The 26,598-nt window shown below is 37.5% G+C and overlaps 1 protein-coding gene across 1 annotated transcript in view; it reads right to left on the bottom strand.

Moving 5' to 3' along the window:
• Nucleotides 1–26,598, bottom strand: part of CDKL5 (cyclin dependent kinase like 5) — a 139,462-nt gene that overhangs the window by 31,634 nt on the left and 81,230 nt on the right. Inside the window, exons 4-10 of the mRNA XM_063392909.1 lie at nt 23,954–23,999; nt 20,757–20,893; nt 17,673–17,793; nt 16,489–16,548; nt 10,939–11,029; nt 6,846–7,035; nt 3,740–3,820 (exon numbers count right to left, since the gene is read on the bottom strand). Of these exons, the coding sequence (XP_063248979.1) occupies nt 3,740–3,820; nt 6,846–7,035; nt 10,939–11,029; nt 16,489–16,548; nt 17,673–17,793; nt 20,757–20,893; nt 23,954–23,999 (726 nt within the window). The remainder of the gene's footprint in view (nt 1–3,739; nt 3,821–6,845; nt 7,036–10,938; nt 11,030–16,488; nt 16,549–17,672; nt 17,794–20,756; nt 20,894–23,953; nt 24,000–26,598) is intronic.

Genomic DNA, 26,598 nt, shown 5'->3' with positions numbered 1-26,598 from the left:
TAGCTTATAGGGTTCAAGTCCATCCATTTTCAAAGACTTCTCTAAACTGTTTAAAATGCATTCAGAAAAACATTTGCCTTATAATTCTGTTAGATCAGTTGTGATTCTAAACAAAGACACTTCCTGACACGTAGAAAATATTTAATCACAAAACTGAAAACATGAGCTTGGGTATTTTGGGAAGTTTGAAAGGTTATTTGCAGGAAAAGAGCAATACAAAGCTTACATTGGAGTATTCAAACATGCATGACTGTTAGCAAGGTTAAAAGTTTGAATGGCTATTAACTAAAAAACCAGCTATTTCTTAAGGGTTGTCTATGTTTAAGAGAGAAGAAATCTATGTCTGTCTATGCAGATGTATACACACACAGACAGACTACATTAACACCTTATTCAGCCACTTGACCACAAACTGGTTTTTCCTTCACAGGATCCCTGCACTTCAAAACAGAAAATGCTCAGGAAACAAAGGAAGTGGCAAACCAAACTCCTATGCAGTTTGGTCACACAGTATGCTGCATCTTTCTTTCTCAAGTGACAAACTGTGCTGAATGATTAACAACTTATTTCGCCCTTTTTTTCTGGTGCTCATCACTACAGTGGCTCAAAAGGCTGAACAAACATGAGAAGGCCACAAGTGATCCTCACATTCCTCCTCAGAAGAGAGGATGTTCCAGGCTTCTCACAAGTGCCTGTACAGAACCTTACACAGGCTGGACAACAAGCAAGGAGAGCTGAAGTCCATAGGTTATCACAAGGCTGGGAATCTGCCTGGAATCACAGAGAAGTAATGGGCTCATGGCTGGGGCACGGTCACTGATGGGCACAACTGGTCTCAGAAGGAAGGGGATGGAGAGGGACAAGAATGACACTCCATGTAATTGACTTCCTGGGTCACATCCAATGTCAGCATGGAACAAAAGGTTTATCCATTGACAATCTCTAAGTCAGGATCAGAAGGGAAAGCAACATTTGCTGTGTTATGGTGGGAGTTTGTTACAACAATGCACTGAAGAGCACGAAGGTGATGAAGAGGAAAGCTCTCTACAACAACAAAAAATGTCTCCTGGTCACAGATCCTCATCCTCACAGCAGACTTCAGCTATCCTGACATCCAGCCTGTGTACATGTTCCAGGAGATTTCTAGACTCTGGAAGTTGGTGGAAATTTCCTAGTGCAGCTGCTGGAGAGGCAAATTAGCCAAAAGGGGACTTCAGTGCACCTGAGCTGCTGCTCAACAACAGTAAAGTGCCGGTGAGAAATCTGATCAGAGAAGATACTCTGAGCTATAGCAACCCTGAGATGATCACAGTTAGGACTGAAAGAAGAGGTGGGAAGATAAACACCAGAGATAAGACCCAGGACTTCAAGAGAGCAAATTCCATTTTCTGGAAGGAATTACCAGGCAGAATCTCTTGAAAAACTACCATAAGAGGAAAGGTGGACAACCACTGATTTTTATGGATAATTTATTGAGAGTTCAGTAACAAAGCCTCTTACTGTATAGAAGACAAAATCTTTTTCACAGGTTCAGGCTGGCTGAACAGGGAGTTTCGTAATGAACAAAAATGCAAATCAGAAGTGTGTGAGAACCAGAGTGAAGGACAGGATACAAAGGTAGACTATAAAAGCAGTGTATTAATTAGCACAAAGGTTAGGCCACTTCAGAAGGCCAAAGTCCAGCTAAGGCAAGTGAAGAAAACCAGGGGTAGAAAGAAAGGGTTCTACAAGTATTCTCTTTAGCAAACAGAAGCTCAGAGGAAAGGCATGTCTGGTGCTGAATGGCAGAGACAATTGTATGGCAGATGATATAAAAAAAGTCTCAAGGTCTTTTTTTTCCCCAAGTCATAATATGCAAAACCAATTCCCAACTCCCTAATGCTTGCAAACCAGCATGACTTGTGAAGGAGAGCAGAGGACTGGAGCAACAACAAAGCAACAAGGTCAGATTTGGGCCTCTTCATTAATTCAGTCCAGAAATACTCTCTAAATAGATATATATTAATAACTACCTACTTCAGTTGGCATAAATTGAAGCGTGGGTTATTCAGTAATCTAGTAATCTGACCTGAGGTCCCTGGGAATGCAGATAATGAGGAGCACAACAAGTGTGGACATGTGTCAGGCTGTCCATTGTCTGCAGATGAGACATGCACACAACAAAGTATGTGCAGCATTTGCAACATGCAATTTAACCACAAATCCCTTCTGTTCTCTCCTTGGAGGCTTCTGCTCATAGCTTAACAAGGTTCCAATTCCTGAATTAAGAAATGCAGGCCAAATGCAAAATATCCCCTTTAGAGAATTCTCACCTTGTAGGCAGAAACACGGACAGAAAAGATGAAAAGAATGAAATTATTTGGAAACCTGTATTTCCCTAAAACTCAAGTGCTTCATTTCACAACCTTGCAACTTTTAAATCATATCAAAAGAATCTAAAATACACTGAGATACAACATAAAATCTAAAATAAAATGAAAATAAACCCTCCCTCAGTACATGTAACAATGGTCTTAAGATTGATCTTGAAGTTTCCATTCTGCAACATATGCTACCAGATCTTGAGCTACAGCTAACTATGAAAAAAGGTTTCTCTGAATTAGAATGTAGATGAGAAAGTATAGTACCAAAAATAGTAACTATATGCACTAGAGTATATCATGTTGCAGACTCCTTGAAACCAAGATAAAAGCCCTGCTGACTCTCTTCATAAGGCAAGGAGATCAAAGGATTTGAACTGGCTGTGTTGAAGAGTAGAGCAAATCTGGTGGATTTCTGCTAGCTACAGCAATACTACTAAAAGCAAGTAAACACCCCAGTATATCCCAAAGCATCTCTGTTTTCCAACACAGCTGGTGCAGAGGGGTTTGAGATGATACAATTCATTCAGAGTTGATCAGCCATATCCACGCTTTGTATGTGTCCCATATTGCCTTTAATTCTGAAGTGGTTCTGTGATTCTAAACCTGATTTTGGATACTATGACTTCTTTCTTCAGCTTACTGGGGATGAAATGATGCGAGCTTTGTACTGCAGCTTACCATGGGAGTGTTCTTATAGCACAGTAGTAAGGACAATACGTGTTCCAAACCCAGGAACACGGCACAAATGCACATAGCATGATGTTTTTGTGGGGAATGAGCTTCCCCTGATTCTCATGATTCCCCAGAAAAAGAATTCTCAGGACCATAACCTAGTCTGGCCATGTGTAACTAGCTGAATTAATGAATAACCTAACACAGACACTGTGTAGAGATGACAGCGAGCAGATTAGGAGTTTGTATAAAAACCCAAAACTCCCATGTGTCAACTCTGTCTTTGACAACTGTCCACATCCTCACACTTACCCAACAACAAATGAAAAACAACTCAGGTTAGCCCAGCACTCTGTGGATGTATCTAAGTATGATGGGTTGAGAGCTCATACTCCAGCAGTCAGGGCCTCTGCATGGAAGTCAGTGTGAATGCACAGCCTGCAAAGGGTGGTGGTGATGCTTTGTCTGAGCTACATATTCTTTATCAAACCAGTTTAAATTGAACAGACTCTCCTAGCATTTGCAAGGAATATTTTCATGATTCCTAGGAAATACCAAGCCTCACTACAAACAATGGAATCAAAATACCTCAAAAGGGAGTTCCCAAGTCCTCCTAAGATGCATCATATTACAAAGAAAAGGTTAAAAGTCACTTACATATTTTCCAACATATTACAGACAGAAAATAAAAGACATTTTCCTACCTTCATAAGATCAAGCAATACACCGCTTAAAATTCCCAAGTATCTTCTCTCTAAAGACTGTGGATGATTGACTGCTGGAAACTGTAAAAAATAGACTGTAAATAGACTGCTCATGTAAACAAGGTAATATATGAATACAATGTTTCAAAAAGTAGAAACTAGTGAATCGAGGCATGTAATTAATGGGAATCATAAGCACTGAAAAAGTTAGTGGTTTATGAAAATTATCAAATATTATAGTGAAACAATAACAATAACTCTTGATGTGTGGTAAGCATCTAGTCAACCAAAGAAAGGATTCTTGATTATTAGGGCAGCCAAGAAACCACTCTCAAGTGAGAAACAATCAACTTAATTTTTTTTGTGGCATTATGATCTACAGGAGGTTTAAAATAGATTCAGAACTAAGATAAGTAACATATTTAAAAAAAAAAAGGTTAAAAATAGGTCGTAACAAACATTTCCCAAGTGTTTTTAGGGAAAAAAGGCAAAAGCTCAGAGGTTTAAGTTTCAGGGTTACTGCTGTGGTCTTGCTGCTGGCAACACCATGAGAAGCAGGGCACACTGCTGGGGGCATCCATTAGTTGTACTAGTACTGCTTTTCATAAATTCCATTATATGAACTTTGAAGAAAAATGGAAGAATAGTACTTTGAATGCTTTTATTCCTAAACAGTCTCTGTATTTTTCTTTTGGCTTTGCTTTATTTTGAAGTGGCTTACTAATAATTGAGAATTTTTTCAAGTCCAAGTCTGCTTTATTGACTTTAAAGAGTAACTTAGGTAAACCAAGGCTTCCATGTTTCCTCCAATTTTAACATAAACCAAATTGTAAAATGTTCATGACTTCCTGTAGAGTGACAATCACAAAGAAGCTTTTATGTCTAGAATGATCAGGGAAACAGGAAAATGTGGTAAAGCCATGCAAAGCACCAGTGGCTTTTCACTGTAATTGTTCAGATTCTTCATGGAACTCATTGGCAGAACAAATATTTATAGGCTTACAGTGCCACTCACACTTTTCTGTAAAGTCATAAACCTACTGGTAATTTCTGATCCCATCTTATTTTACTACCTTGTGTCTTCAACATACCCCAGATGTTTTCCACCTCAAAAGAATTGAAGAGAGATCACTAAATATTCCCTAAGCCTCAGGAGCAAGGAAAACTGTGTTATATACATATATATGGAGGATACGAGTAGAAAGAAGAGACAAAGTTTGCAAATTTGGATCCATGCTGGAGTATTTGAAGAGGTTTTTTTGATCCTGTTTTACAATATGGTAGTATTTACTTAGGGTAATGTAGAAATTCACAAAGTCTAAGCATATGGATAAAAATTCCCCATCATGGGCTAGTTTCTATCTTGAGAATATCCACCACCAAATCCAGCCTGTAAGTAATAATTGGCTTGATCACAGCAGACCTACTATCTGCTCTGCAACAGAAAATCTTTCACTGTTAAGCACTACACTACATTCAGAAAAAATGTACTTTTAAGGTTGTCTTATAGCACAGGGTAATTTTTTCCCATGAATTAACTAATGAATATCATATTTCAAACAAATAATGTTTGTACTATTTTTGATGCTTAAACCATTATTCAGATTTTACTTCAGTTCTAAAAAATACTCTCTATGAGGAGCCATATGGCCCTGTCCACATCAGCAGTATCCTGACTTTGCAGACAGGACTAAGAAGGCAGGAACAGGTCTGAGGCCAAGCAATAAACCACTGATCCAGGATGAGAACAGAGACTCATAACTCTGAACCTTGTGCTAATCACATTAGGTCCGTGCTGTCTTCTTGAATTACTGTATTTTAAAGCTACAAAACAAAGATACTTCATCCTCATCTTAAGACATCACAGAGCATTCATCCAAACAAGATTACACTGCACAACCAGAAATGCTGTAAAATAACATTGAAGAGGCAGTAACTTATTTTGCTTATAATTTTTAAAGCATTGCTTTCCTGATAAGGGGTTATAAATTTCTCATACAAAAACGCCATCCAGTTCCCTGTTCTTAACAGGGTGAAATACAAATGGGACCTTGCAAGAAATGCTTGTCTAATAATTTTTTTAAAACCTTCCACTCTTGAAGGTTCTAAAAACTTCAACAGAAACTCCTAGTTATCCTTATACACAAAATAATTACCTAAACACCTTAAGCCAACCCTTTTCTTATCATTATCAGCTAAACCAAGTTCATGGCAACTTTGAACATGTTTTAACAAAACTAGGTTCCCCCTCCTTCCCTTTTACATTCCCACATTTTCTTGGAATAAAACTCAAATCTTAAGTCTTTAGCACAGATCAGGTCTCCTAAAACCTCCATATGTCTCTTTATTGACAATAATGAATTCAGAATATTATCAAGATCATAAACTCACCTTTCCAAGCAACATTCATCAATAAAGAAAGGACAACCAAAACTGAATTACAAGGAAACATGAGTACAATCACTGACCAGGTGTTGTTAAAAGTAACAGAACTATTATTATTTACTGATTCTGGTATTTTCTCATATTGCACATCCCAGCTTGCATAGATCTTCACACTAATGAGTCTCTGTCACTATATTACATTGGCAAACCCTTGAAAAGAACAATGCTGTCAGTAGGAAGAGCTGTTTTACTCACAAAACTTACATAAACTCCCTAGGAATGTAAGTCAAAAGACAGAAAGCTCTTCTGCCATGAGAGTAGCATCTAGAGCTCAGATTTTCCCAACGAATTAGCTTTAAGACAGCAGTCTTGAATTTTCCACAACCTGATCTTACAGAACTTTGTCACTAAACTTTATAGTGCAAACTTGGCAGGGCAATGCTAGATTTGGTATAAGAGGTAAATTGCATGCCAAAAATATCAAAGAAATTAAAGAAAATCTTTAAACAACTTTTAACAAGAAAACAAATGTATTTATAATACTCGCTTCTGGTGTAACCAGAATTTTACTTTGACTTATGAATGCCTTATAATCTACATATCCTATACTTACTTAGCAATGTAGGCAGTGGATAACGCATAATGTAAACAAAAGAACCTTTGCAGCGCTTTACACAAGTAAATCAGGAAAATGAGAGAAAAGAACAAAGCTTCCTCTTACCCGCAAGCCATGGAAGCGTGGGTTGCTGTAGAAGAGCTTCATCTGCTCCGCTGGCAGCGGGCCCAGCACCTTCTGAATGGTGAAGAGCTGGTCAATCTCGCTCTCGCCGGGGAACAGGGGCTGCCCGTCGCTCAGCTCGCCCAGGATGCAGCCCACAGACCACATATCCACTGCCTTGCCGTACGGGGCTCTGCCAGGCAAAAATAAAATGTTTGTCACCCACTGCCTTCTTACTACTTCAATTTATTGGGCCTATTTCCCACGGCACACTTCCTCACAACGCACAAAAATAGACTTTGTTATTAAGGAAACTACCTCAAAAACCAAGCCCTCTGTTTCTGCCCTAGATTTCCTGATGTATCCACCACTGTTCGAAAAGGCAGGAGAGGAATTCTCAGGAGCCCCCAGAGACCTTGTTCTTTCTGAAAAATCTTACACACAAGAATAATTTTTCTGACTTCAAAGCATTCTCCACTCACAGTTAAACTACCACTAACTTCCCTTCTCTCTAGAGCTCATACCTGCACTTTGTTCCTGCATTACTTCTTTGATTGTGCTTAGTAGGTGAATAGGCATACTGTGTCTGGCCACTGGGAGAACAGAAATTCTAAAGAAGTTTTTATTTCAACATTTATACACAAAAAAATTAATTAGTGAGAATGAAAAACATTAAAAAATTTTACACACAAAAATTTGAATTACTGAGAGCACAGCGAGTGCTCCTGAAAACTATTCCTTAGAAAAAAACAAGTGAAGAGGCAGTGAAAGCATCATGAAGTAATTCCTGTTTGGGAGCAAAGCCATAGGTTGGGGTTTGGGGAAAACTCTTTTTTATACACCCAAATTCTTGCTTGTTGAATTTATAAACACCCATATTATTCCAATAATGTCTTTCCAATGTTTAGATTTTGAACAGAATGACTGGAAAATTATTTTCATGTAAAAAAAAAAGCATATAAAATAAAGACTGGAACAAAGACTGAACTGAAAACATATTTCCATAAGTCTCTTCTTTTTGAAACTTGTCATTCAGTAACTCAAACTCTATTTCAAGAGACTTAAGTTACAGCTTTCTGGAATAAGACAGCCAAGAGTTGCAGGTGAGAAATCCTATCCTAAATCTGTCTTCTTCACTCCCTCCTTATGCTGCTTGCTGATTAATGATGCTTAGAGAAAGAACATCCTCAAACTAAAAATAAATGTTTGTCTCTTCCCAGGGGTTACTCATGATTATTTACTCCACTTGTGGGGAGGAACAGTAAACCCTTATGGTGATTTGGCTAGGTGAAGGTGAGAATGCTTTTCTAGCAGGGCAACAGCCTGAGTGAAACCACAGGCTCACTGAGCTGCCTGCTGCAGGACTCTGTGGTAGCTGGGAAAGTTGAAGTAGGGCATCAAAACTTCAAGAAACACTTGCCCTAAAGAATGTGCCATGAGACACTGCAGTCGTCTCACAACAACCATCCCAAAATCAAAGGTTTGCCCCAGTGGAAGAGACTTCTGACAAGGAATCACCAGAGGCAAAGCAGATCATGTCACAATTCCTCAAGTACCACTACTACTCAGTAGTAGTGGTAATTTTTTTTCTAATCCTGCATAGTGGCTCAGAGTTTGAGAGACTGAGAGACAGATCACAGAGATTCATGTTTGACCTGTCTAGGATGCTGCTAGTCCCACACATTAGGTCAGAATGACAATTAAGGCCAAGGTTTTTTTTCTCAGTGCACAAGGCAACACAGGCAAGAATGGACTCCAAGGCCAAGGATCTGCTCTTTCTGTGTCTCTGCTGGGAAACAGAGGCTCTGGAGGCAGCTGTAGACCAGGGTACAGTGGAACAGCTACGATTACAGCTGAGGGATGGGCTAGAACTCCTCTGAGGCATGGACTTTGCCTTGCTCTCAAGAATAAAGGAAGCTGAACCACAGTTAAGAACTTTTCAAACAGAAACAAATCAGAAAATAGCCATTTAATACAGCACAAACTGCACCATTGTTGTTTGAAGAGGCAAACTCGAGACTTCTTTTCTGCTGGTTGTCAGGATCAGTCTCATCATATCTGTCCTATAGGAGTTATTTCATCTGTCCAGCCATGTCACTCTTGCATTTTTGATGCAAGAGTGACATGGCTGGACAAATGAAATAACTCCTGTAAGACAGACAGCCCATACCTCAGAAGCACTACAGTCTATGCCTGCACATATTAGACTCTCCAAAACATGTTTCCTACCTAGTAATTCAGCATGCTTTAAAATCTACTAGCTTTTAGCAATATTTTGTCATCAAAGGGTACAGAGCACTCCACTAACAGCAGTTACCTGAGGCTCTCCAAAGTGAGTAGATTTTACATGTTCTGTGAATAATTAGGGAGTAATTTCTTTACTCTCCTGAAATTTAAGTCCTGAATGTTATCACTAAACAAAAACCTCTCTGGGACACATTTTAAAAATTGAAAAAGTAAAACTGTATTTGTTAAATTGAATGTATTTAATAAACCTGTGAAGACTTTGGAATATTAGATGCATATAAAGATTTGGTAAATGTATGGAAAGGGGGAATGGGAAAGATGAATGCCTGGAAATAGAACAGGATTGCCAAGAAACAGGCATCACTTTGCCAGAAAAACTTGGCTTTAAAACATATATCAGCATAATTGAAACATTAAATACAAAAATCCCCTCCCTTTCTCTAGAAGCTAATCAAACAGATTTAGTCAACTATAAACAGACATAATTCCTGCTAAATTTCCTCTGCCAACAAAACAGTTTCAAAAACTGCAGGTCAGACTAATACTGTGTCTGTCAAGCTTTTCATGCCTTTCCTCCTAAATCCTCATTACCATCAGAGACAAAAAACAATGGTTTGCATCTAAAAAGGTCACAATTGATGCTATTTTTCCAAGTCTTTTTTTTATACTTACATATGCACACACACACTTCACTGGAAGCTTTACTGTTTTCTCCAAAACATGAAAAATTGAGCTTTGAGTTTTTTAATGGCAACTTTAAGATGCTATTATGCACATAAGAAAATATCTGCCAACAAATTTGATTAAGATTAGCACAGCTCTGAGAATACCAGGATGACTTTATTGACAGAATAATTATTACTTAATCATTTACCTGTTCAAAAAATATCTAGTTCAATGTTAATCAAAGGTTCCAACAAAGACTTGTTTCCCAGGAGCACTTTAACATGGTGCTTAAAGACTCTTAGGAGTGACCAGAAATTTTTTGATTCATCCTATGGCTAATAGTTCCTTATTTTATGTATATATAAATACACATGCACAGTATATTAGAATTGTATTCTATGAGAGTGTTCACATAGTTTAGATTAATGCTCCCTCTCAGTGCTTTATTCAAATGATTTGTACAGCCTCCTTCAATAAATTCTTCTTAACTAGTAAAACTCTAGCATCATCCATTTGAGTGACTTCAGCAGTGCTGGCAAAAGGTGACTACAAATGAAAATCGAAGCACAGAATCACAGAAATTTTTGGGTTGGATGGGAGCTTTGAAGATCATCTTGTTCCAATCCCCCTCACCTGGGCAGGGACAACTTCCACTAGATCAGAATGCTCAGAGCCCCATCCAAGCTGGTCTTGACACTGCCAGGGATGGGGCACCCCAAAGCTTCTTTAGGCAACCTGTTCCAGAGCCTCACCACCAGTGAGCAAAAATTGAGCTCTGACTCAAAGGATGAAGCTAACTAGGAATGTTGCACTGTGAAAGCTGTACTGCCATTGCTATGTGATGTCCACAGAGGGCTGGTGGAACATTCCAGGCTAGAGGACTACCACGGAAACCTCTTCTGAAAGAACTGGGGATGGGGGTGCAGGAGTTGGAAGTACATCTGTTACAATTTAGCCTAACATTTTAATCAGTTCAACACTGTTCAGCTCAGGACAGGTCAATATGTCAATGATTCACACTGACTTACTGAAAATGAACAAAAATGGATGAAAATCTGGAAGCCTCTTGAAATCTTGCCTTTAGATCAAATACAGTTCTCCACAGGCAAAGCTTACAAAAGGTGCTGAAACACCACATATAATCAGTAAGGACTTCTTATGGCAGTTCTCAAAGTGCACTTACCCAAGCAAGAGTTCGGGTGAGCGGTACCATCGGGTAGCCACGTACTCTGTATAGTTAGCATTGCTTCCTTCAGAGAGATTCCGAGCAAAGCCTGGCACAGAAACAGGGTGAAAGATTACATCCTATTTAAAAAACAAGGTGTGTGTATCACCACTGATTTTGACAGTAAGACGTCATATCTATTACATAGAAGCAAATTGTTTACAACCCCTGCTGCAGAATGATGCCTCCAACAATTGCTTGACTACTGAAATGCAGACTTTTACTGACACAACAGTGAAAGTCATCATGTCTGCCCTAATGACTCCCTTACTTGTGTGCTATCCTCACAAGTCAGTGAGGTTTTGCTATTACTCAGGTTTATGTATTTTATTTATTTATTTATTCATTCATTATTAATTTATTACTCAGCTGTTATGTAATCAAAACAGACTGATAAAAGTTAACTGTCAGGATGCCATGTCAGCTATTGAAATATTACACTGAATTTCACTGAGTTGCTGTTTGCAGAAGAAAACTCCTAACTTTAGAAACATCACACATGCATGTGTACTAGGCTGTTCTACTCATTGATCCTAACTACTACAGTCTTTGATTTTTTAAACTGGTCAAAAAACTACAGAGTTTTCTCATCTAAGGACACCCTCTCCCAGGCTTGGCAAGGAAAATGGTCATCTCCTCAAAACTATAAAATGCAGGAGTCTAGGAAAGTCAGCAAAACTGTTTATATCTGCACTTGGCTCACTCCACATGTTTTAGCTTCCCAACTGTTTTAGCATCACATTCACAACAAGGTTCTTCATGAATTAGGATGAAAGCAAGAAAGCATGTCCAAACTAACTTCATTGTCCACATAATTTTTTTAAAGAATAAAACAAAAAAAACTTAAAATGTATACTTATTTGCAATTGTACCAAAACTTCCCTACTGTCCTAAGGCATAACAGTTATGACCACTGGCTGAGACATGAGTGCATATACTGGAAAATCCATTTGTAGGAATAATTTGAACTTTTATTTTCATTCTCCTCCATTCCTTTAAAGTCAGCCAAGCACCACAATAGCATTACTGGATTTTTCATGTCAAAGTACTCTTGGGCATATATTGGCACTATTTTCAAAAAGTATCAAGTCTTACTGTTTTCAAATAAATAATTAACAATTAGGTGAGAGAGCACAGACAGATCTCAGCAGCAAGACTCCACATGTGTCAGCTCCTCACTAAAGCTCAAACTGAGACAAAATTTTGGCACTGAAATGCAGAAGCAGCATTTCTGAAATGTTTTCTTATTGGGATGTGGCAATAAAACACAGCTGAAAATTCCCTTCAGTGAAATCACTATAAGTCTTTCCATTATTGCATGAACAATAAAGAAATAGTAAAAATTCTGAAGTGTTGCAGAAGAATAAGGCATAACTTTATTTCCTGAATCAATAAGTACTATTTAAATGCAATAGATGTTTTTCTTTATATCTGAGTTCCTTTGCAGAAGCTGCCTAAATTGTCTTTTCCATTCAACTACATTTTGTAAAGTTGTAAATTTAAAAAAATTTAAATTTTTTTTGTAGTATTCTGAAAGTGTGAAGCTCTAGCATGAAGAAGCCCAGTTCCACTCATCCCTGTGGAATACTAATTTACTATGAGCTAAAGTAAAAATTTCGATGCAGATTATTATTATTATTATTGTTATTGTTATATTAGTGATCCCAGAAAACAATTATAAATTTGTTAATGACATAGGTTACAGCTGTTACTTTTTGCAGGATACCTCTAATTTCAAGTGTTAGTAAACTAAAAGACAGCATGAGTATGATGAGGAATGGATATTTCAAAGCTGTCTGAACATAAGAATTCATATCTGTTCCCATAAAGTCTAATGAACATTACTGCTGCCGTTGCAGAAAAGCTGGAAAGGAACTTTTTTTTTACTTCTAACATGGGGATTGAGTGATTTTTGAAATATTACTATATTTAGAACTGCTTAGGCAGCCCATTTCTGTTTCAAATTATGAGCTATCTGATTAATCTTGGCAGTGCAAAATCTTTCATTCATGTGTTTAAAGAACAGAGGGAAGATAATCAGGAGCTACAGAAAAGAAATGGGACAGTCAAAACATGGGAAACCCCAGACTGAAAGGGAGGGGGGAAGAAAGGAAAAAAGTTGTCACATAAGAGAAATAAACAGGTGCTGATGTAACACATGAGCCTGGCAGCACATGAGCAGCTTCTGTGCATCAGGAGAATCACCAGGACCAAGTTTGATCCTCCTCCCTCCAGACCAGTCTATAAGAATTTGGTCACAGACAGGAGCTATGATGTCCAGAAACCGGCTAATGTAGCCTGAAAAATCAATCCCTAACTTTACAGACCAGGTGCAGCATGGATTTGATGTGGCAAGACAGAAAGCAGAGTCATCATCATGGGCTTCAGTGTCACCTTTATACTGTCAGGTGATGCATTTTACAGATCCCATATTCTCTGACCCTTCGGCACCATGCAGAAAGATGATGGACAGAAGTAACAGTTCAGGAAAACCTATCTCTCTAAGGGAACAATTATCTTTGGTTATGATGGAGTTTGCTTATTGTTCCTTCTTCCAAATTGTGCTGAGGTATCAGAAATATAAAAATAAGAGAAGGAAGCTAGGGAGAAAATTAGACAAACTCTAAACAGTGAGAAGGAACGGATTAGAAGATGAAGATAGGAGGAGATTTGGGTGAGAGTAACTATGAAAACAACAGCATTTGCAAAGGCATCACACTGCAGAAAGTAATAAACAAAATCAGAAATTTCAGGAAAGGACTTTAAACAACTCAGAATATGGTAGGAGGGAAGTCAAGGAAAAAGATGTAAGAAAAAAGGAAGAGGAGGTTTTCAGTTTCTTACAGAGAAACAGGGCACATTGAAGTTAGACACAAGGTAAAGCATTCTAATCTTAATGACGTGTAACACTAGGGAACCGCTATTATTCAGAATTTTAAGAATATACAAGCAAACACCCGTCAAGAATGACACAGACATTCTTAATCCTTTCTTTGAGTAGGTGGAAAAAGTAGAGGATTTCTTGAGGTCTTTTCCAGTCCCGTGTTTCACAATTTCTATGCTTACACACCATACAGAAATTAAGAGGTTGCTAAAACAAGCAATTTTGAAGCCCTGGTGTTGAAACAGCAAACACACTAGTCAGAAAACCAAATTATTTCCAACAGTCAGATGCATCTGCTGTAACCAGCACTTTGTACTGTTCTCTTTTTCCACTTCTATTGGCAGAAATGACACCCACACAACATGTGTCCAGGCAAGCACAACAACCAATCTCAATTTTATTTTAGCACGGTATGTACAGAACACATGCCACAAGGACTATGAAGAATTATCTCATTAAAAATCTATGAACTTTTCTGTTCAAACTGGTTTTGTCCACTGGGCTATTGGAAATGGATGCATTATACCTTTCTTTGTATTTGTAATCACATGAGGAACACGACGTTGTATGTGTCAAGTACCCATGTTCCAAAACATAATTTAAGGTAGTCAGACAGCAATGTTAAATCATGCTACAAGGCAAATTCTTATATCCTAATCTCTGCACGCTCAGAAAACACTTGTGGTTAACACCATTCTGACATGTATTTTACAGTAATAGCTTAAGCTACTAGCAATTATGTCAATTAGCAATAACACTAAAAAATTAACTCTGATTCCATCTTAGAAGGGTTGCTCAGAATTTTAAATTCAACTAAAACTGAAAGGTCAATTAAAATTAAAACTAACCCACATGAACATTAGGAACCACAGAAATACTCATAAGTTTGCCTTCCCTGATATTATGCTGATCACTCTGAGTACACTGTGACTGCACATCTTTTCCAACAGCAAAAAGAGAGCGTGGCTGGAGCACACAGCGTGAGCAAGCCAACAGACCACACAGAACACTGCTGGCAGAATTCACATCATCTCTAGCTACTGTGAAAACTGATGTCCAAAACACCACCACATCATTTGTCTGGCTTTTTATTTTTCTGCAATTCTGCTGCACAGAGGATGTTGACCCAAGTTTACATGCACAGATCTGTCACTGCTGTCGGGTGACAACTCTAATGGCATTACCTTCAAGCAGGGACATCCCTCACCCAAAAAAAAAAAAGGAGGGAGGGAGGGCCAGGGAAGGATATGTGGGGTGCACAGGTCCCATGAGGACCCACTCATGCCTGTGTTGGCTGCTCAGCTCTGCACAAGGCACTGGGTTGGTCCCTGGTGTGGTTTGCTTGGCAGGGCCTGAAAATCAATGTAAGGGGAGGGAGGGCAAGCACAGCAGTGCAGCCAGGCCTGTGGGTGCCCAAAAGGCAAAGGCACCAAAGGCACCACACAAGAGCATCCTGATGTCCTGTCAGAGCTGTGCACTACCTTACACTGCAGAATAAATGGCACTGAATTCAAAGAACTCATATGGAGTTCTCAAATCTTGGAGAACTCAAATATTCTAAGGTATTTCCTAGAACGGTTATTGTTTCTGAATGTTTAAGCAAAAATGCCTTTAGGATTAAAAGAAATAAGCAGCACTGAAAATGACAAACACCTTTCTTGTCTTCCTTAAAAACCACTTTGATTTATTTTGTTAGCAGTTCTTTTCATTCAAAATTGCAGAGGTTTGAAATGACAGCTTTCAAACTGTTCTTACTGAAAAGTGCCCTTGGGGTAACACTATGGAGTTGGCTTTTATTTATCAAGCCAAACTCTAAGCTTTTCAGAGGGAAAAGTACTTTATTCTGTGTTTATGTAGCATATAGAATAAAAACACAGATTGTTGGAACGTTCTGCCCTGCTGTCTTCTAGGATTACTCACATGGGCAAAGTTTGCCCTGTACTTGGGAGATGATTCTTCAAAGCCTTAAAGCTGACATTAAACAGGCATTGATAGGTCAGGAAACACCAGAGTTAACCTAACATGTATAGCTCTGACTCTGACCTCCACTCATTCAGCCATTCATCACAGGTGGACATGTGATTCCTTAAACAACGTAACAAAAAACGTTCCTCAACTATAGGAATATATATAAGAATATATTCCTTAACTATATAAATCCTATTCCTATGGGACCTATAACTGCACACACAACATTCCACAAACGACAATGGTTCAAAAATATTTAAAAAGTGTAAGTTTATTGTGTCTTTACTAAACAACCAGTAATTATCTTTTCTTTTAATACACAAGCCAAATAAACCTATAGTTTTGCCAGCCTCTTAATCAGCTCATCATCTGTGCTCTTCTCAGCTGAATCTAGCAACATCAAAAGTAGAAACCCTGTCTAACACAGGAAGAAAGAAATGCAGTGTTTCTATGGACATGTTAACACAGCTATTTCACAGGGTATGCAAACTAAGACCAGAAATCTTTCAAATTAAAATACTAGCCCCACACGTGAAGCAGTAATCCACTCTGACTGCTAGAAGACTTTAAAACAGTACATACTGACAAAATAAGGCAAAACTGCACTGCAAGAGATTTGCTTTAAAAATATAACAGCAGATATCTCCCAAACTTACCAAAATCACACAACTTCAGAACATCATTGTGGCTTATTAAGAGATTCTCTGGCTTGATATCTGAATTATGAGAATGAGTGAAAAAAAAATCCTGTTAACTTCTCTTAATTTAGGACTTTGTCAACAAATATTATTTCATTATAACTTATTTAGAGATATTCATGCAATCATAAATGAAGCATTACAAGAGCAACTGCTGAAACAGCTTCCAGCAATTCCGTTTGTGAACAGGCAGAATTAATTTTCTGTCTTTTGAAGTCTTTTAAAGTGTTTCCCAACAAAATATGGAGTGATAAAATGTGCTTACAGATATTTCAGGGCAGAAAACCAATATCCATATTTCATATTGCAAAATAAAAGAAAGGACTGATATTCAATTACCCAGTTAACCAAAAAAATATTATGTATGTTGTGCTCAAAATTTTCACTTCTAATGACCATTTGATCACCTCTTGCAATTTGTTTAGAAAACATGTCTTGCCTGGTTTTAAGCCCTTTTTAAATTCCTATATTATACACACAGTACATTTTTCAAATTACATTTTGAAAATATTTTCAGAATCATGCTGATCTGAAATATAAAAAGCACACTATGTGAGAGATTTTTCTTATTGGAAATATTAATTAAAAATTAAAAAAAATATTACTCTTGCAAAGTCACAAAGCAAAATACAGTTTTATTATATCAGTATAAAATACATAAAACTAGATCATACATCAAGATATGTATTTTAAGTGCTTGAAGCTTTGGAAGAAAGTAAATATACACAGCTGAAACTCAAGGGAGTTGGGAGGAATTGCTTTAAGAAATAAAACATGGAGAACCAAGTTTTAAGTTCTTTTTCTTCTAATAGTCTATTATCAGATTCAAAAGTGAATTCACTGAGCACCATGAAATGTTTTTAAAAAATCCTTTTTCTTAGACAATGTCTGTTTCTGTGGCTATAGTTTGCTGTGCTTATCACTTCCCAAAGACAGCGGACAACAAACCTTCTATGTAGATGAATTTTGTTTCAAAACTATCTGGAGCCATGCAGCAGACCTAAGACCCAGCCAAATTTACATTTTTTTTTCTGTTGAGATAAAGCAATTGCTTATACTTTTGTTAAATGCAAATTACTTCAAGCTGTAACAAGTTTCCCTTTAGAAAGGCCCTCATTCCATGTGGAGAAGTGCACACTTACCTCTGTGAACAATATCATTCTTATGGCACCAATGAATTGCTTTAATTAGCTGGTAGATGTAGCTTTTCACCTTTTCTGGTGGAACTCCATTTGGCATTTCTTCTAGCAATTCAAGCATATTCTAAATGTTTAAAAGACACATTATTTAAAAGAGCTATACTCTGGCTGCTGGAAGATAACATGCCTTCAGCCTTCTGAAGCAACATATTTGGGCTACAGAGCTCAGCTATGGAAAATCAGTAGTTTAACATTTGGGGAGTGAATTTTAATCATAAGCATTCTCCTAGCTGCTTTCATTCTGGAGAAAACACTTGTGAAGACAATAATCCTAAAAAAGTGAAGCACAGGTCCTTAAAAGACTGTCATCAAACCACTTTCCCTAAAACACCTACAAAGTAATTTAGTAACAAAATGTTGCCTAAACAGAAACACCAGGTCAGGTGTGTGGCCATACAAAAAGTTTAGCAAATCAAAGCATTTTGTAAATATTCAACAATGCTTTAGCATAATGTTCTCTTCATTAAATTAGTTCTGCCATTTTGACACTGCAGGGCCACGATGAATCACCAGCTGTATCTCTATATGGATGGGGAAAAAACAACACCAGCTTCTGAGTGCACATGAAGTAACAAACATAAAAATGCCTCCCGGGGGTGTAGATAAGAACCTAGGGAGTCTCCTACAGCTACAGATCAGCTACAGTCATCTTGGGCATCTTGGCAACTACAGCAACTACACTACAGCAATCATGGCACTACATATCAACTAATTCGTGGATATAAATAGGAAAGAAAATAAACTTACTGTTTATTCTAGTACATTTCCTCTTTGAAAAAGAACACTTAGATTCCCATTATGTTAGCAAATGTCTCTAATTTTGCACAATTAGAAGTACAATGAAGTTTGTATGCTGATTTCTGAAATGATAATGGGCAGCAGCAGCCCACTTGAAGAGAGAAAAAAAATTCTTATTTACTCAACACCAAAATAGGAGTATTTTGGCTATATTGCCTTACACAACTCATTTAATTATGGATTTGACTACTTGAAGATTTTTCATTAGAAGTAAATTTACCTTGCCATTAAAAACCATTTTCTTTAGATGTACAGTAAATTTTTTGATGTTTCTCTTGAAACATGTTTTAATGAACAGTAGAGATTTTGGGGATATTTGAAAACATTTTTAAGTTTTGCAGTTTGGGAGTAAATACTGGAACTTATGGGCTTGAGTGTAAGTTTTCTTACAAACACACTTCAGATTTGAGGAAAGGAATTTTCTGTCAGGAAACCATACTGATTTTAGTTAGATTTTAGTTAGATTTCTATCCACACTGAATGCTGTGGGTCTGGATAAGTAAGTCAAGAAGTTAGTGTTACAAATACAAAACAAAATAATAGCATCAACAGAGGAAGACATAATCCTATATGAAGACATTAACTAAGGAGATGATGAATAAAGGAGATTAGACTAAACGTGAATTTAGGTAATCTGGATTTTCAGTATTGCAGAGTTCCCAAAGGACCCAAAGTGCTCATTACCAATTAAACAAAAAGTAGTCTATTCCACCATATTTTATTTAATCCCTTCTACTTTCCCCTCATCCAAAGAATATAGAAACATCCTGGTCTTCAAAGAAACTATGGGTGACACTACTTAAGATATCTGAAAATAAGAAATGTTCATTTATTTCAAAGTTTAACTGAAAAGTGAACACTAATACAGAAATGACATTATGTACAAACTATATATGATGCTACCTTTATCACAATTTTTTAGTATGTAAATAATGTTAGATACTGCAGCCTTGTGTTTTTACTGATATTAAGTAGTTTTTAAATATATACCTCTTATCAAATCAATTAAATATATTTTACTTATGCTGCTCTTTCAACCCATTTCTCCAGATAGCTTAGCCAAGTGAACTGTAACAGAAAATTAAAGGTGTGGTCTAAGTTGGTTTGTGATCAAAGACATTTCATGTGTCTGGAACAATTACAAGGAACATGGGTGAAACAAGTCAAGCTTTCAATGTTAGATCCAAGGAAGATCCACCACATCAGAAGTTGCTGATCTGCTGGTGAAAACCAAAGCTGATATCTGCCAAATTGTGGGTTAATATAAGGTCACCTAACATGATGTGGTCAAGTTACATGACAAAATAAGTTGTCAACTTGACGCAAAGGAGATAGCATTCAGGGTGAGAAATTTTTACATGAGAGAAAATTGACTGCAGAGGACTAGCACTCAGCCAGACTGCAACACCACACTGGCAGGAAATTAAAGTTTCAATCAAAAGAATAGTACCTCATGAAGGCTACAGACATATTTAAACCTGCATTTTATTTTACTCTATGTGTCTGAATACCATCTATCTGTTTCCATGAAGAAATGCTAAATGGTTAGAATTCAGAGGGAAGGTCTACCTTCATCAGGAAGGTTGCAAAAATGACAAAAGACCAATCTGTTCTAGGTCATTTCTCCCTGGAAACAGATCAGGATGCTTGGCAGCAGTAGGCCAATCTAAGGAAATTTTGGAATAGTTTCAAAATGAGGTCAGGATTGCAGTTAATGACAGTGGTCTTTGCCAAATCCCTCTAAGCAACTATTGATAGTGGCCTTGTTACAGAAATACACAAACAAATCCTATTTTTAACAGGGAAGGGTGGAGAAAGTTGAAAGAGATTCCAAGGTCAAAAGTCTATGATCTTGTTTTGAAAGACTATGTCAAGACTCATTACACAATGTCAGACAGGACAGTTATCCAGCTTTACAATTAAATTGGATTAAAGAGTACAGATGGAAATTTTTCTTCAAATCATATGTGTTCCAATCTGCATAGCTTTTTAACATGTTGGCGTTCACAAATGGAAGAATTTTTTTTGAAAATACCAGGACATGATGTAAAAACAACAGTAGTAAACCTTGCTGTCTCACAACAGATACAACTCATACTGTAATAAAGTTTCTGCTGCTTCTCTTTAGAGATTAGGATAGCTCAATTTTTAAATATAAAAGCAATTTTAAAGACATTTTCAGTAAGCTGATAATTTAACTGTGGCAAGGATATTACAAACTCAACTCACTTTTTCCACATATTCAAAAACTAAGTATAATTTTCCTCTTCTTCTGAAGGCTTCCTTCAGCTCCACAATGTTCTCCTGTTTCAAAGTGCGAAGCATTTTAAGCTCTCGTAAAGTGGTTTCTTTGACTTCTTCATTTTCTAGAGTGTAAAGTAAAAGTGACAGAGTAAGCTGATTAAAAAACAAAACAAACTTTCCAAGTAAGAAGTGTTATAAAGATTTATTTTGAACTCCTGATTAAATTCTCTGGTTTTAGACATTACAGAAGAAAAAAAAAAAAAAAAAAAAAAGCTTATTTGCCAGTGTGGACTCTGTTGTCTGCATACTTCTGCATTGGAAGAGAGGTACATGATGACTGTGCTTATTATACAATCCTCACAGATTTCCCATCACTACCATAAAGGTTTTCTGTGGCAGAGATAGTCATAAGAAACAAACTGTTTGCATTTCTACCTTTTATTATTATGAAAGCAACTAATATGCTTCAGAAAACAGTCGTGTGTATACATAAATACACATCTACCCCATAAATACACATCACACACATAAACTATTGGGAGGGTTGTCCTCAGCAGAAACACCAGAATGCAAAGCTCATTTTGAACAATACCAATGTATTTGATTCTGAAACAATTTTATTTTCCAAAAGCCATGACAAATTTTAAGACCGAAGCACAGATTTTTAAGTCCTCTATGTTCCCCACATGGCTTTCAAAAGAAATTCAGCAATTTCAGCCAGACCAGTGTAGCAGCCACAGAAAGCAGTAGAGTAAGTACTGACACAACAGTCTTGAATCTAATCCAGAGGAGTCAAGAAATTTAACTGTTTATTCAATTAAATTTAATTTTAATTTAACTGATTTGACAATTTAATTCTCTGAAAGGTGTTCAAGAACAGAGGAGCACTTCACTAATGCTTCATACACTGCTTATCATTAAGGGGCCCTGAACCAAGCAGGTTCTAGAGGACACTAGCAATGATATGCAAAGTAAAACCTGACTATATTAGGTTTTATTTTTCATTTAGTAAAATGAAATCCATTAATTCAGTAAATTTGCTCATGCACATATAGAAACAGCATACTTAATCGCTTAGAACTCTTATCCACAGCAGAGAGCTACTAAATGCAAAAAGCTTGCATAAATTTATAACTAAATCATATTTGCAGGTCATGTACCACAAAGACATTAGAGACCTTAGAGACACACATTAGAGGAAGAAGAAACAAGGAAAAGAAATTGTTTTTCCAAGACAAAAGGCAAGAAGTTTACAGGGGAGAGCAAATAACACTGGTCATGCAAACGCACTAATCATCATCAGAAGAGAGAGGGGAAAAATAAAAAATTGAAGTGCAGCAGGAGGGAAAAGGAAAAGAAAATACTATAATCACAAATGTTTTGATTAAAAAATATATAATTTAGAGCAATCTAAATCTTTTCATTTTAAAACTGAGTGCTTGATGTTGGCTTGCATCAGTCTGATTGCATAATCTCATCTATAACAAGACAGTCACTTTCCAGCACATTTAGTATTCATATGTCAAACAACGGCAAAAAAAATTCAGTGAAACAAAAATGTCAATAGAAACAATTACAGTATATTCAAACTTCTAATGAACTACCATATTAACAAGACAGATGTGAAATAGGCTGAATCAAATCCATCAAAAGAGCTTCTGTCATATTTCCAGAAACTCGTAAACAACCAGCTACAAATCTGAAAAGCAGTCATCAGTCATGTAAACTGATATTATGTAATACCCTTGGAAAGCCAGACCTAATGGCAATGTTGTATTTTTTGTTTCCATTTTTTGGTAGACAAGCTAATACAAAAATCCTGTTTAGGGTTTAGTAATGAGATTTACTTCCTAGGATCTGTACTGAATAGCCACAGCAAGTTCCAAAAAGCAATTCTGGGATACTCTCATGATCTAGTCAAGATGGTCACCACAATCAAACTATCTTCTACATCCTTTAAGGGATTTAAAACAGATTTCTGAACAGCAGAGCTAAAACATTTATCAAATATACTCTTCAAGTGTCTGGGAAAATGATGTGCCAAACAGAGACTGCACAGTGCAAAACAAGATGCAAATCAGACTTTGCTGTGTCTGACTGACTCTAAAAAATATAGCCCTTGTAACCACCACCAACTTCATGGCCACTTAGCAATCCTGTAGGATAGCAAAAAAGAAAGTTTGCTAAAATAAAGGGACTGCTGTTTGTTTAAACAACATTGCTAACTTTTGGCTAAAGCCTCAGCACACGGCAAACCACAGCAGCACCGCATCACACCAGGATGGCTCCTCTCACACCTCATCCTTCTCCTATTGTGTGTGCAGAGCTCTGGGGCTCGTGGCTGACTTGGGATGCACACAAGGTACACACACAGCTGCCCTCAGGGCTGATTGCCAATGCTGCCTACGACAGGATACAGCGATTCCCTGCCCCCAACAAGCAGGGGTCAGAGAGCCATGTCTTGTACAGTTCTTTGGGTTTTTTACTCTTGGGTGAGGAATGTGTGTGTGGAGCACTCAGAGTAATCTCTAGGTGTCCTGCCTTCTGCCACCCTCTTTGCCACCAACTCTAATCCTTGCAGAAACTGCCTCTTCCTCCCTCTCAGCAAACTCAGCAATGCTGTAGAGCACACAGGGTCTGCTGTGAAGAGGCAAAGAGCAAGTGTCCTGAGGAGACTGAAGCCCACTGAAGTGAGGACAGAGCCGCTGCCTCACCACCCAGTTCCCTCCATGGATCTTTGAGAGCTCCCAGATTTATCTTCCTGTGACTGAACTTCTCAGTGACTTCTTTCAGTCTCTTCCATTTATACCTTCAAGTTGCCCTGACACTTCGATCCCCTCTCAGAGATGAAGAATGATAAAGCCCAAGGACTCTGCAAGTCACTATTACAAAAGGACTTTTTACGTTTTCTGGTCACATCCAATCTCCAAATGGTAGATCTTACTACCATGTACAGCACCACAAGCTCATCCATATTAAGACAAGAAAGAAGGGTACCTAATTAGAGTGTATAATGCAGTCTCTAGGAAGGTAGGAAAGATCAAGTACCTCGAATATTTACAGAGCTAATAAATCATTGTCTTTTTAAAATCGTATCTTGCTATATGAGAGTTCCATTTTACCTGGATGGATATTAACAGCGTAGTTACTGACATTAAAGATTATGCAGCAAAAAAGATTACCTTCACTGTCTTTGAATTTCTTGATAGCCACAATTTCATGTGTCTCCTGTAAAATAAAAACAAAAAAAAATGGAAATGAGCAAGATTTGTTGTGCCTTTTCTCTTGCCCTTTTTTTTCTCCTGATCATCAGAGGAAGAAAAAAGAAGCATCCAAAAGGAATTTCATAATGCAAAATTTAATTGAACATCTGGTGAATATCTCAGTGATCAGGCAAAGTGCAATACAAACTCACACACAGCAATAGGATAACCAGTACAAAAGCAGTAGAGATAAATGCCAAAAGTTCATCTTCAAACACCTTGTAATATATACCAGTGAAGTTTTCAGAAGTGTTTTTCCTGTGACTCTTGTTTCTAGGTTATTCTGAAGGTCCAACAATCTTTTATGTACCCACAGTATGAATATTGGTGCTTATCTTTATGAGGTGATCTGAAAATACTGTGCCAGTACGTGGCTAAGGCTTATAGTTAGACCTGTGATTTTGGCTGCCAAAAGTTTTTGGGCTTCAAAGTTCAAACATCCACACAGAACACAATATTAGGAAAGCAGATTCTTTGTGCCTTCTTTTAAAAATTTTGTCACCTTAAGGGAAACCTATCCAAAACAGATGGGTTTCTATAACCTATTCCAAAACAGGAATCAGTAATTGCATTTTGCAGTGTTTAACCACGCTTACTTACAGTTGTGATAACTTCCTAATGTCTACCTGCCTTTACATTCCTCTAGCATTCTCTACTCACCAAATCATAGGTCATGTATTTTTCTTAAGTTTCCCTCTTGTTTTAAGAGCAGGAATGCATTTTGCACATGGACAACATGTAGCCAACAAAGGTAACCTAGTCCAGGTCTGTTCATACAATGATGCAGCAACTGAACCTTAGCAACAGGACATGGAGGAAGCCCTAAAGTCACGGGGTAAGGGCTGGTGAGCAGACAGGCAGGAGGCACCTGAGTACTTGATGAGCTAGATCTACCCTGTACACCCTTCCCAAACATCACAACTTTGAAAAAACACATACAGCAATATCCCACTATTAACAGCATACAAAGGCCAGATTGGATATAAAAATGAAACCATTCTGGAATACCTGAAGACATGTGCATAACCAATTACTGAGTAACACAAACATTTACTCCATTTTTCACTTCAAATCATTGTAATACATGAACCTGTAAAATACCTGATCCCCATTAATATAAAAGTACCTGGAAAGAATGGTTTGAAATAAACTGAACAACCTATTTTACTAATTATATTTCTACTACTGAGTTACAGTATTGCTATATTTATTAACTCTAATTTTAGTAATAATAGTAATAGTTACTAGGACTATGAAAGGACATTAAGAGGGTGAGCAGATTTAGTTAATTTGACTTCAGGTATCTACTGGTAGGTGCTCTGGCTAATTAAGCCACTGAAAGATTTTTAAGAAAAGGAACATTGTAATTGCCCTTAAAAGCCTCTGCTGACTGTAATATGCATATGTTTAGACAGCATGCATACACCACTTGGCAGATAAATCAAATTTATCCATTAGTGTTACACATGTAATACTTCACATGAGGTAAAAGAAAAATTTCTAGATGTTTCAGTTACCACAAAAAGGCTGTGTTTTTATTCTCAAAGTGTGAAATGCAAAGTTATGTTTCGTGTCAGGGAAATGAAGAAAATCTGTGTAATTGTAGTTGTAGAACACAGCCATGGGACAGTTATAAAAGATGAGTTCTAATAAACAGCTGAGGAAAGCATGGAAGGAAGTTTTTGAATAAATCTTTTGCTTGCAATTATCTATTATAAGTCTCAAGCTATTCTGCAATTAGTGTTCTTTAATTATAACTTTAGAAGCTTGCTTTGTATTAAAGAATTTTAAACTGTAGTTTTAGAGTGCAAAAAAGTTTTTTTTAGACAAAAGAAGGAAATAAGGAGGGGGCTCAAGCCTCACACAAGGTGGGAAAACATCCTGGACATGAAGATATGACTTCAGCTCACTGATTTATGGCTCCTGGAGAGGAAAACTGGACATCAGCTTTGGAAGATGGATGGACTTGAAAATAGAGATGGGACCCCCACACCTGGAAGCCAGATCCCACCACCTGGAAAAACATATCCTGGAAGTACATCCTGGAGTATTGAAATATCAGAATAGATCACAATGGTCCATAGAATTATACAGGACAATCTATAGATTTATGGCTGTTAGGTATTGAATTGTGACGTTAAAACTAGAAATGGAAATTGCTGAGAAAGCTTATGAATATGTATAAAATACCATCAAAACCAGCAATGGGTGTGCAGTTGGAAGGGAAAACCCCTGCCACTGTACCCAGCGCTGCCTCTTTGCTCACACTTTACCATGTTAATTAATTAATTATTAAATTGCTGCTTGATATATTGGCCGTGTCAAGCGTCTCATTTTTAACAATTTGGTGGAGAATGCGGGCATCTCCAATCCATTGAGGGAGGCCCCTGATCTCGGGGAGGCGCCCCACCTTGCAGGCTTTTGCCTCAGGTGGCCCTGAGTGACTGGGGAATCTTTCAGGGAGAAGGAGATCCTCGAGGTAAATTGTGAGCAAAGGATTTTGAGCTCCCGGATAAAGCTGCAGTGAAATTCACCTGTAATAACTCGTGCACAGAGACCCAGGC

Source organism: Prinia subflava, chromosome 3 (assembly GCF_021018805.1).
Source record: "Prinia subflava isolate CZ2003 ecotype Zambia chromosome 3, Cam_Psub_1.2, whole genome shotgun sequence".
NCBI classification, from domain to species: domain Eukaryota; kingdom Metazoa; phylum Chordata; class Aves; order Passeriformes; family Cisticolidae; genus Prinia; species Prinia subflava.
The sequence above is the reverse complement of the archived record's forward strand: the minus strand, read 5'-3'. Positions and strand labels throughout refer to the sequence as shown.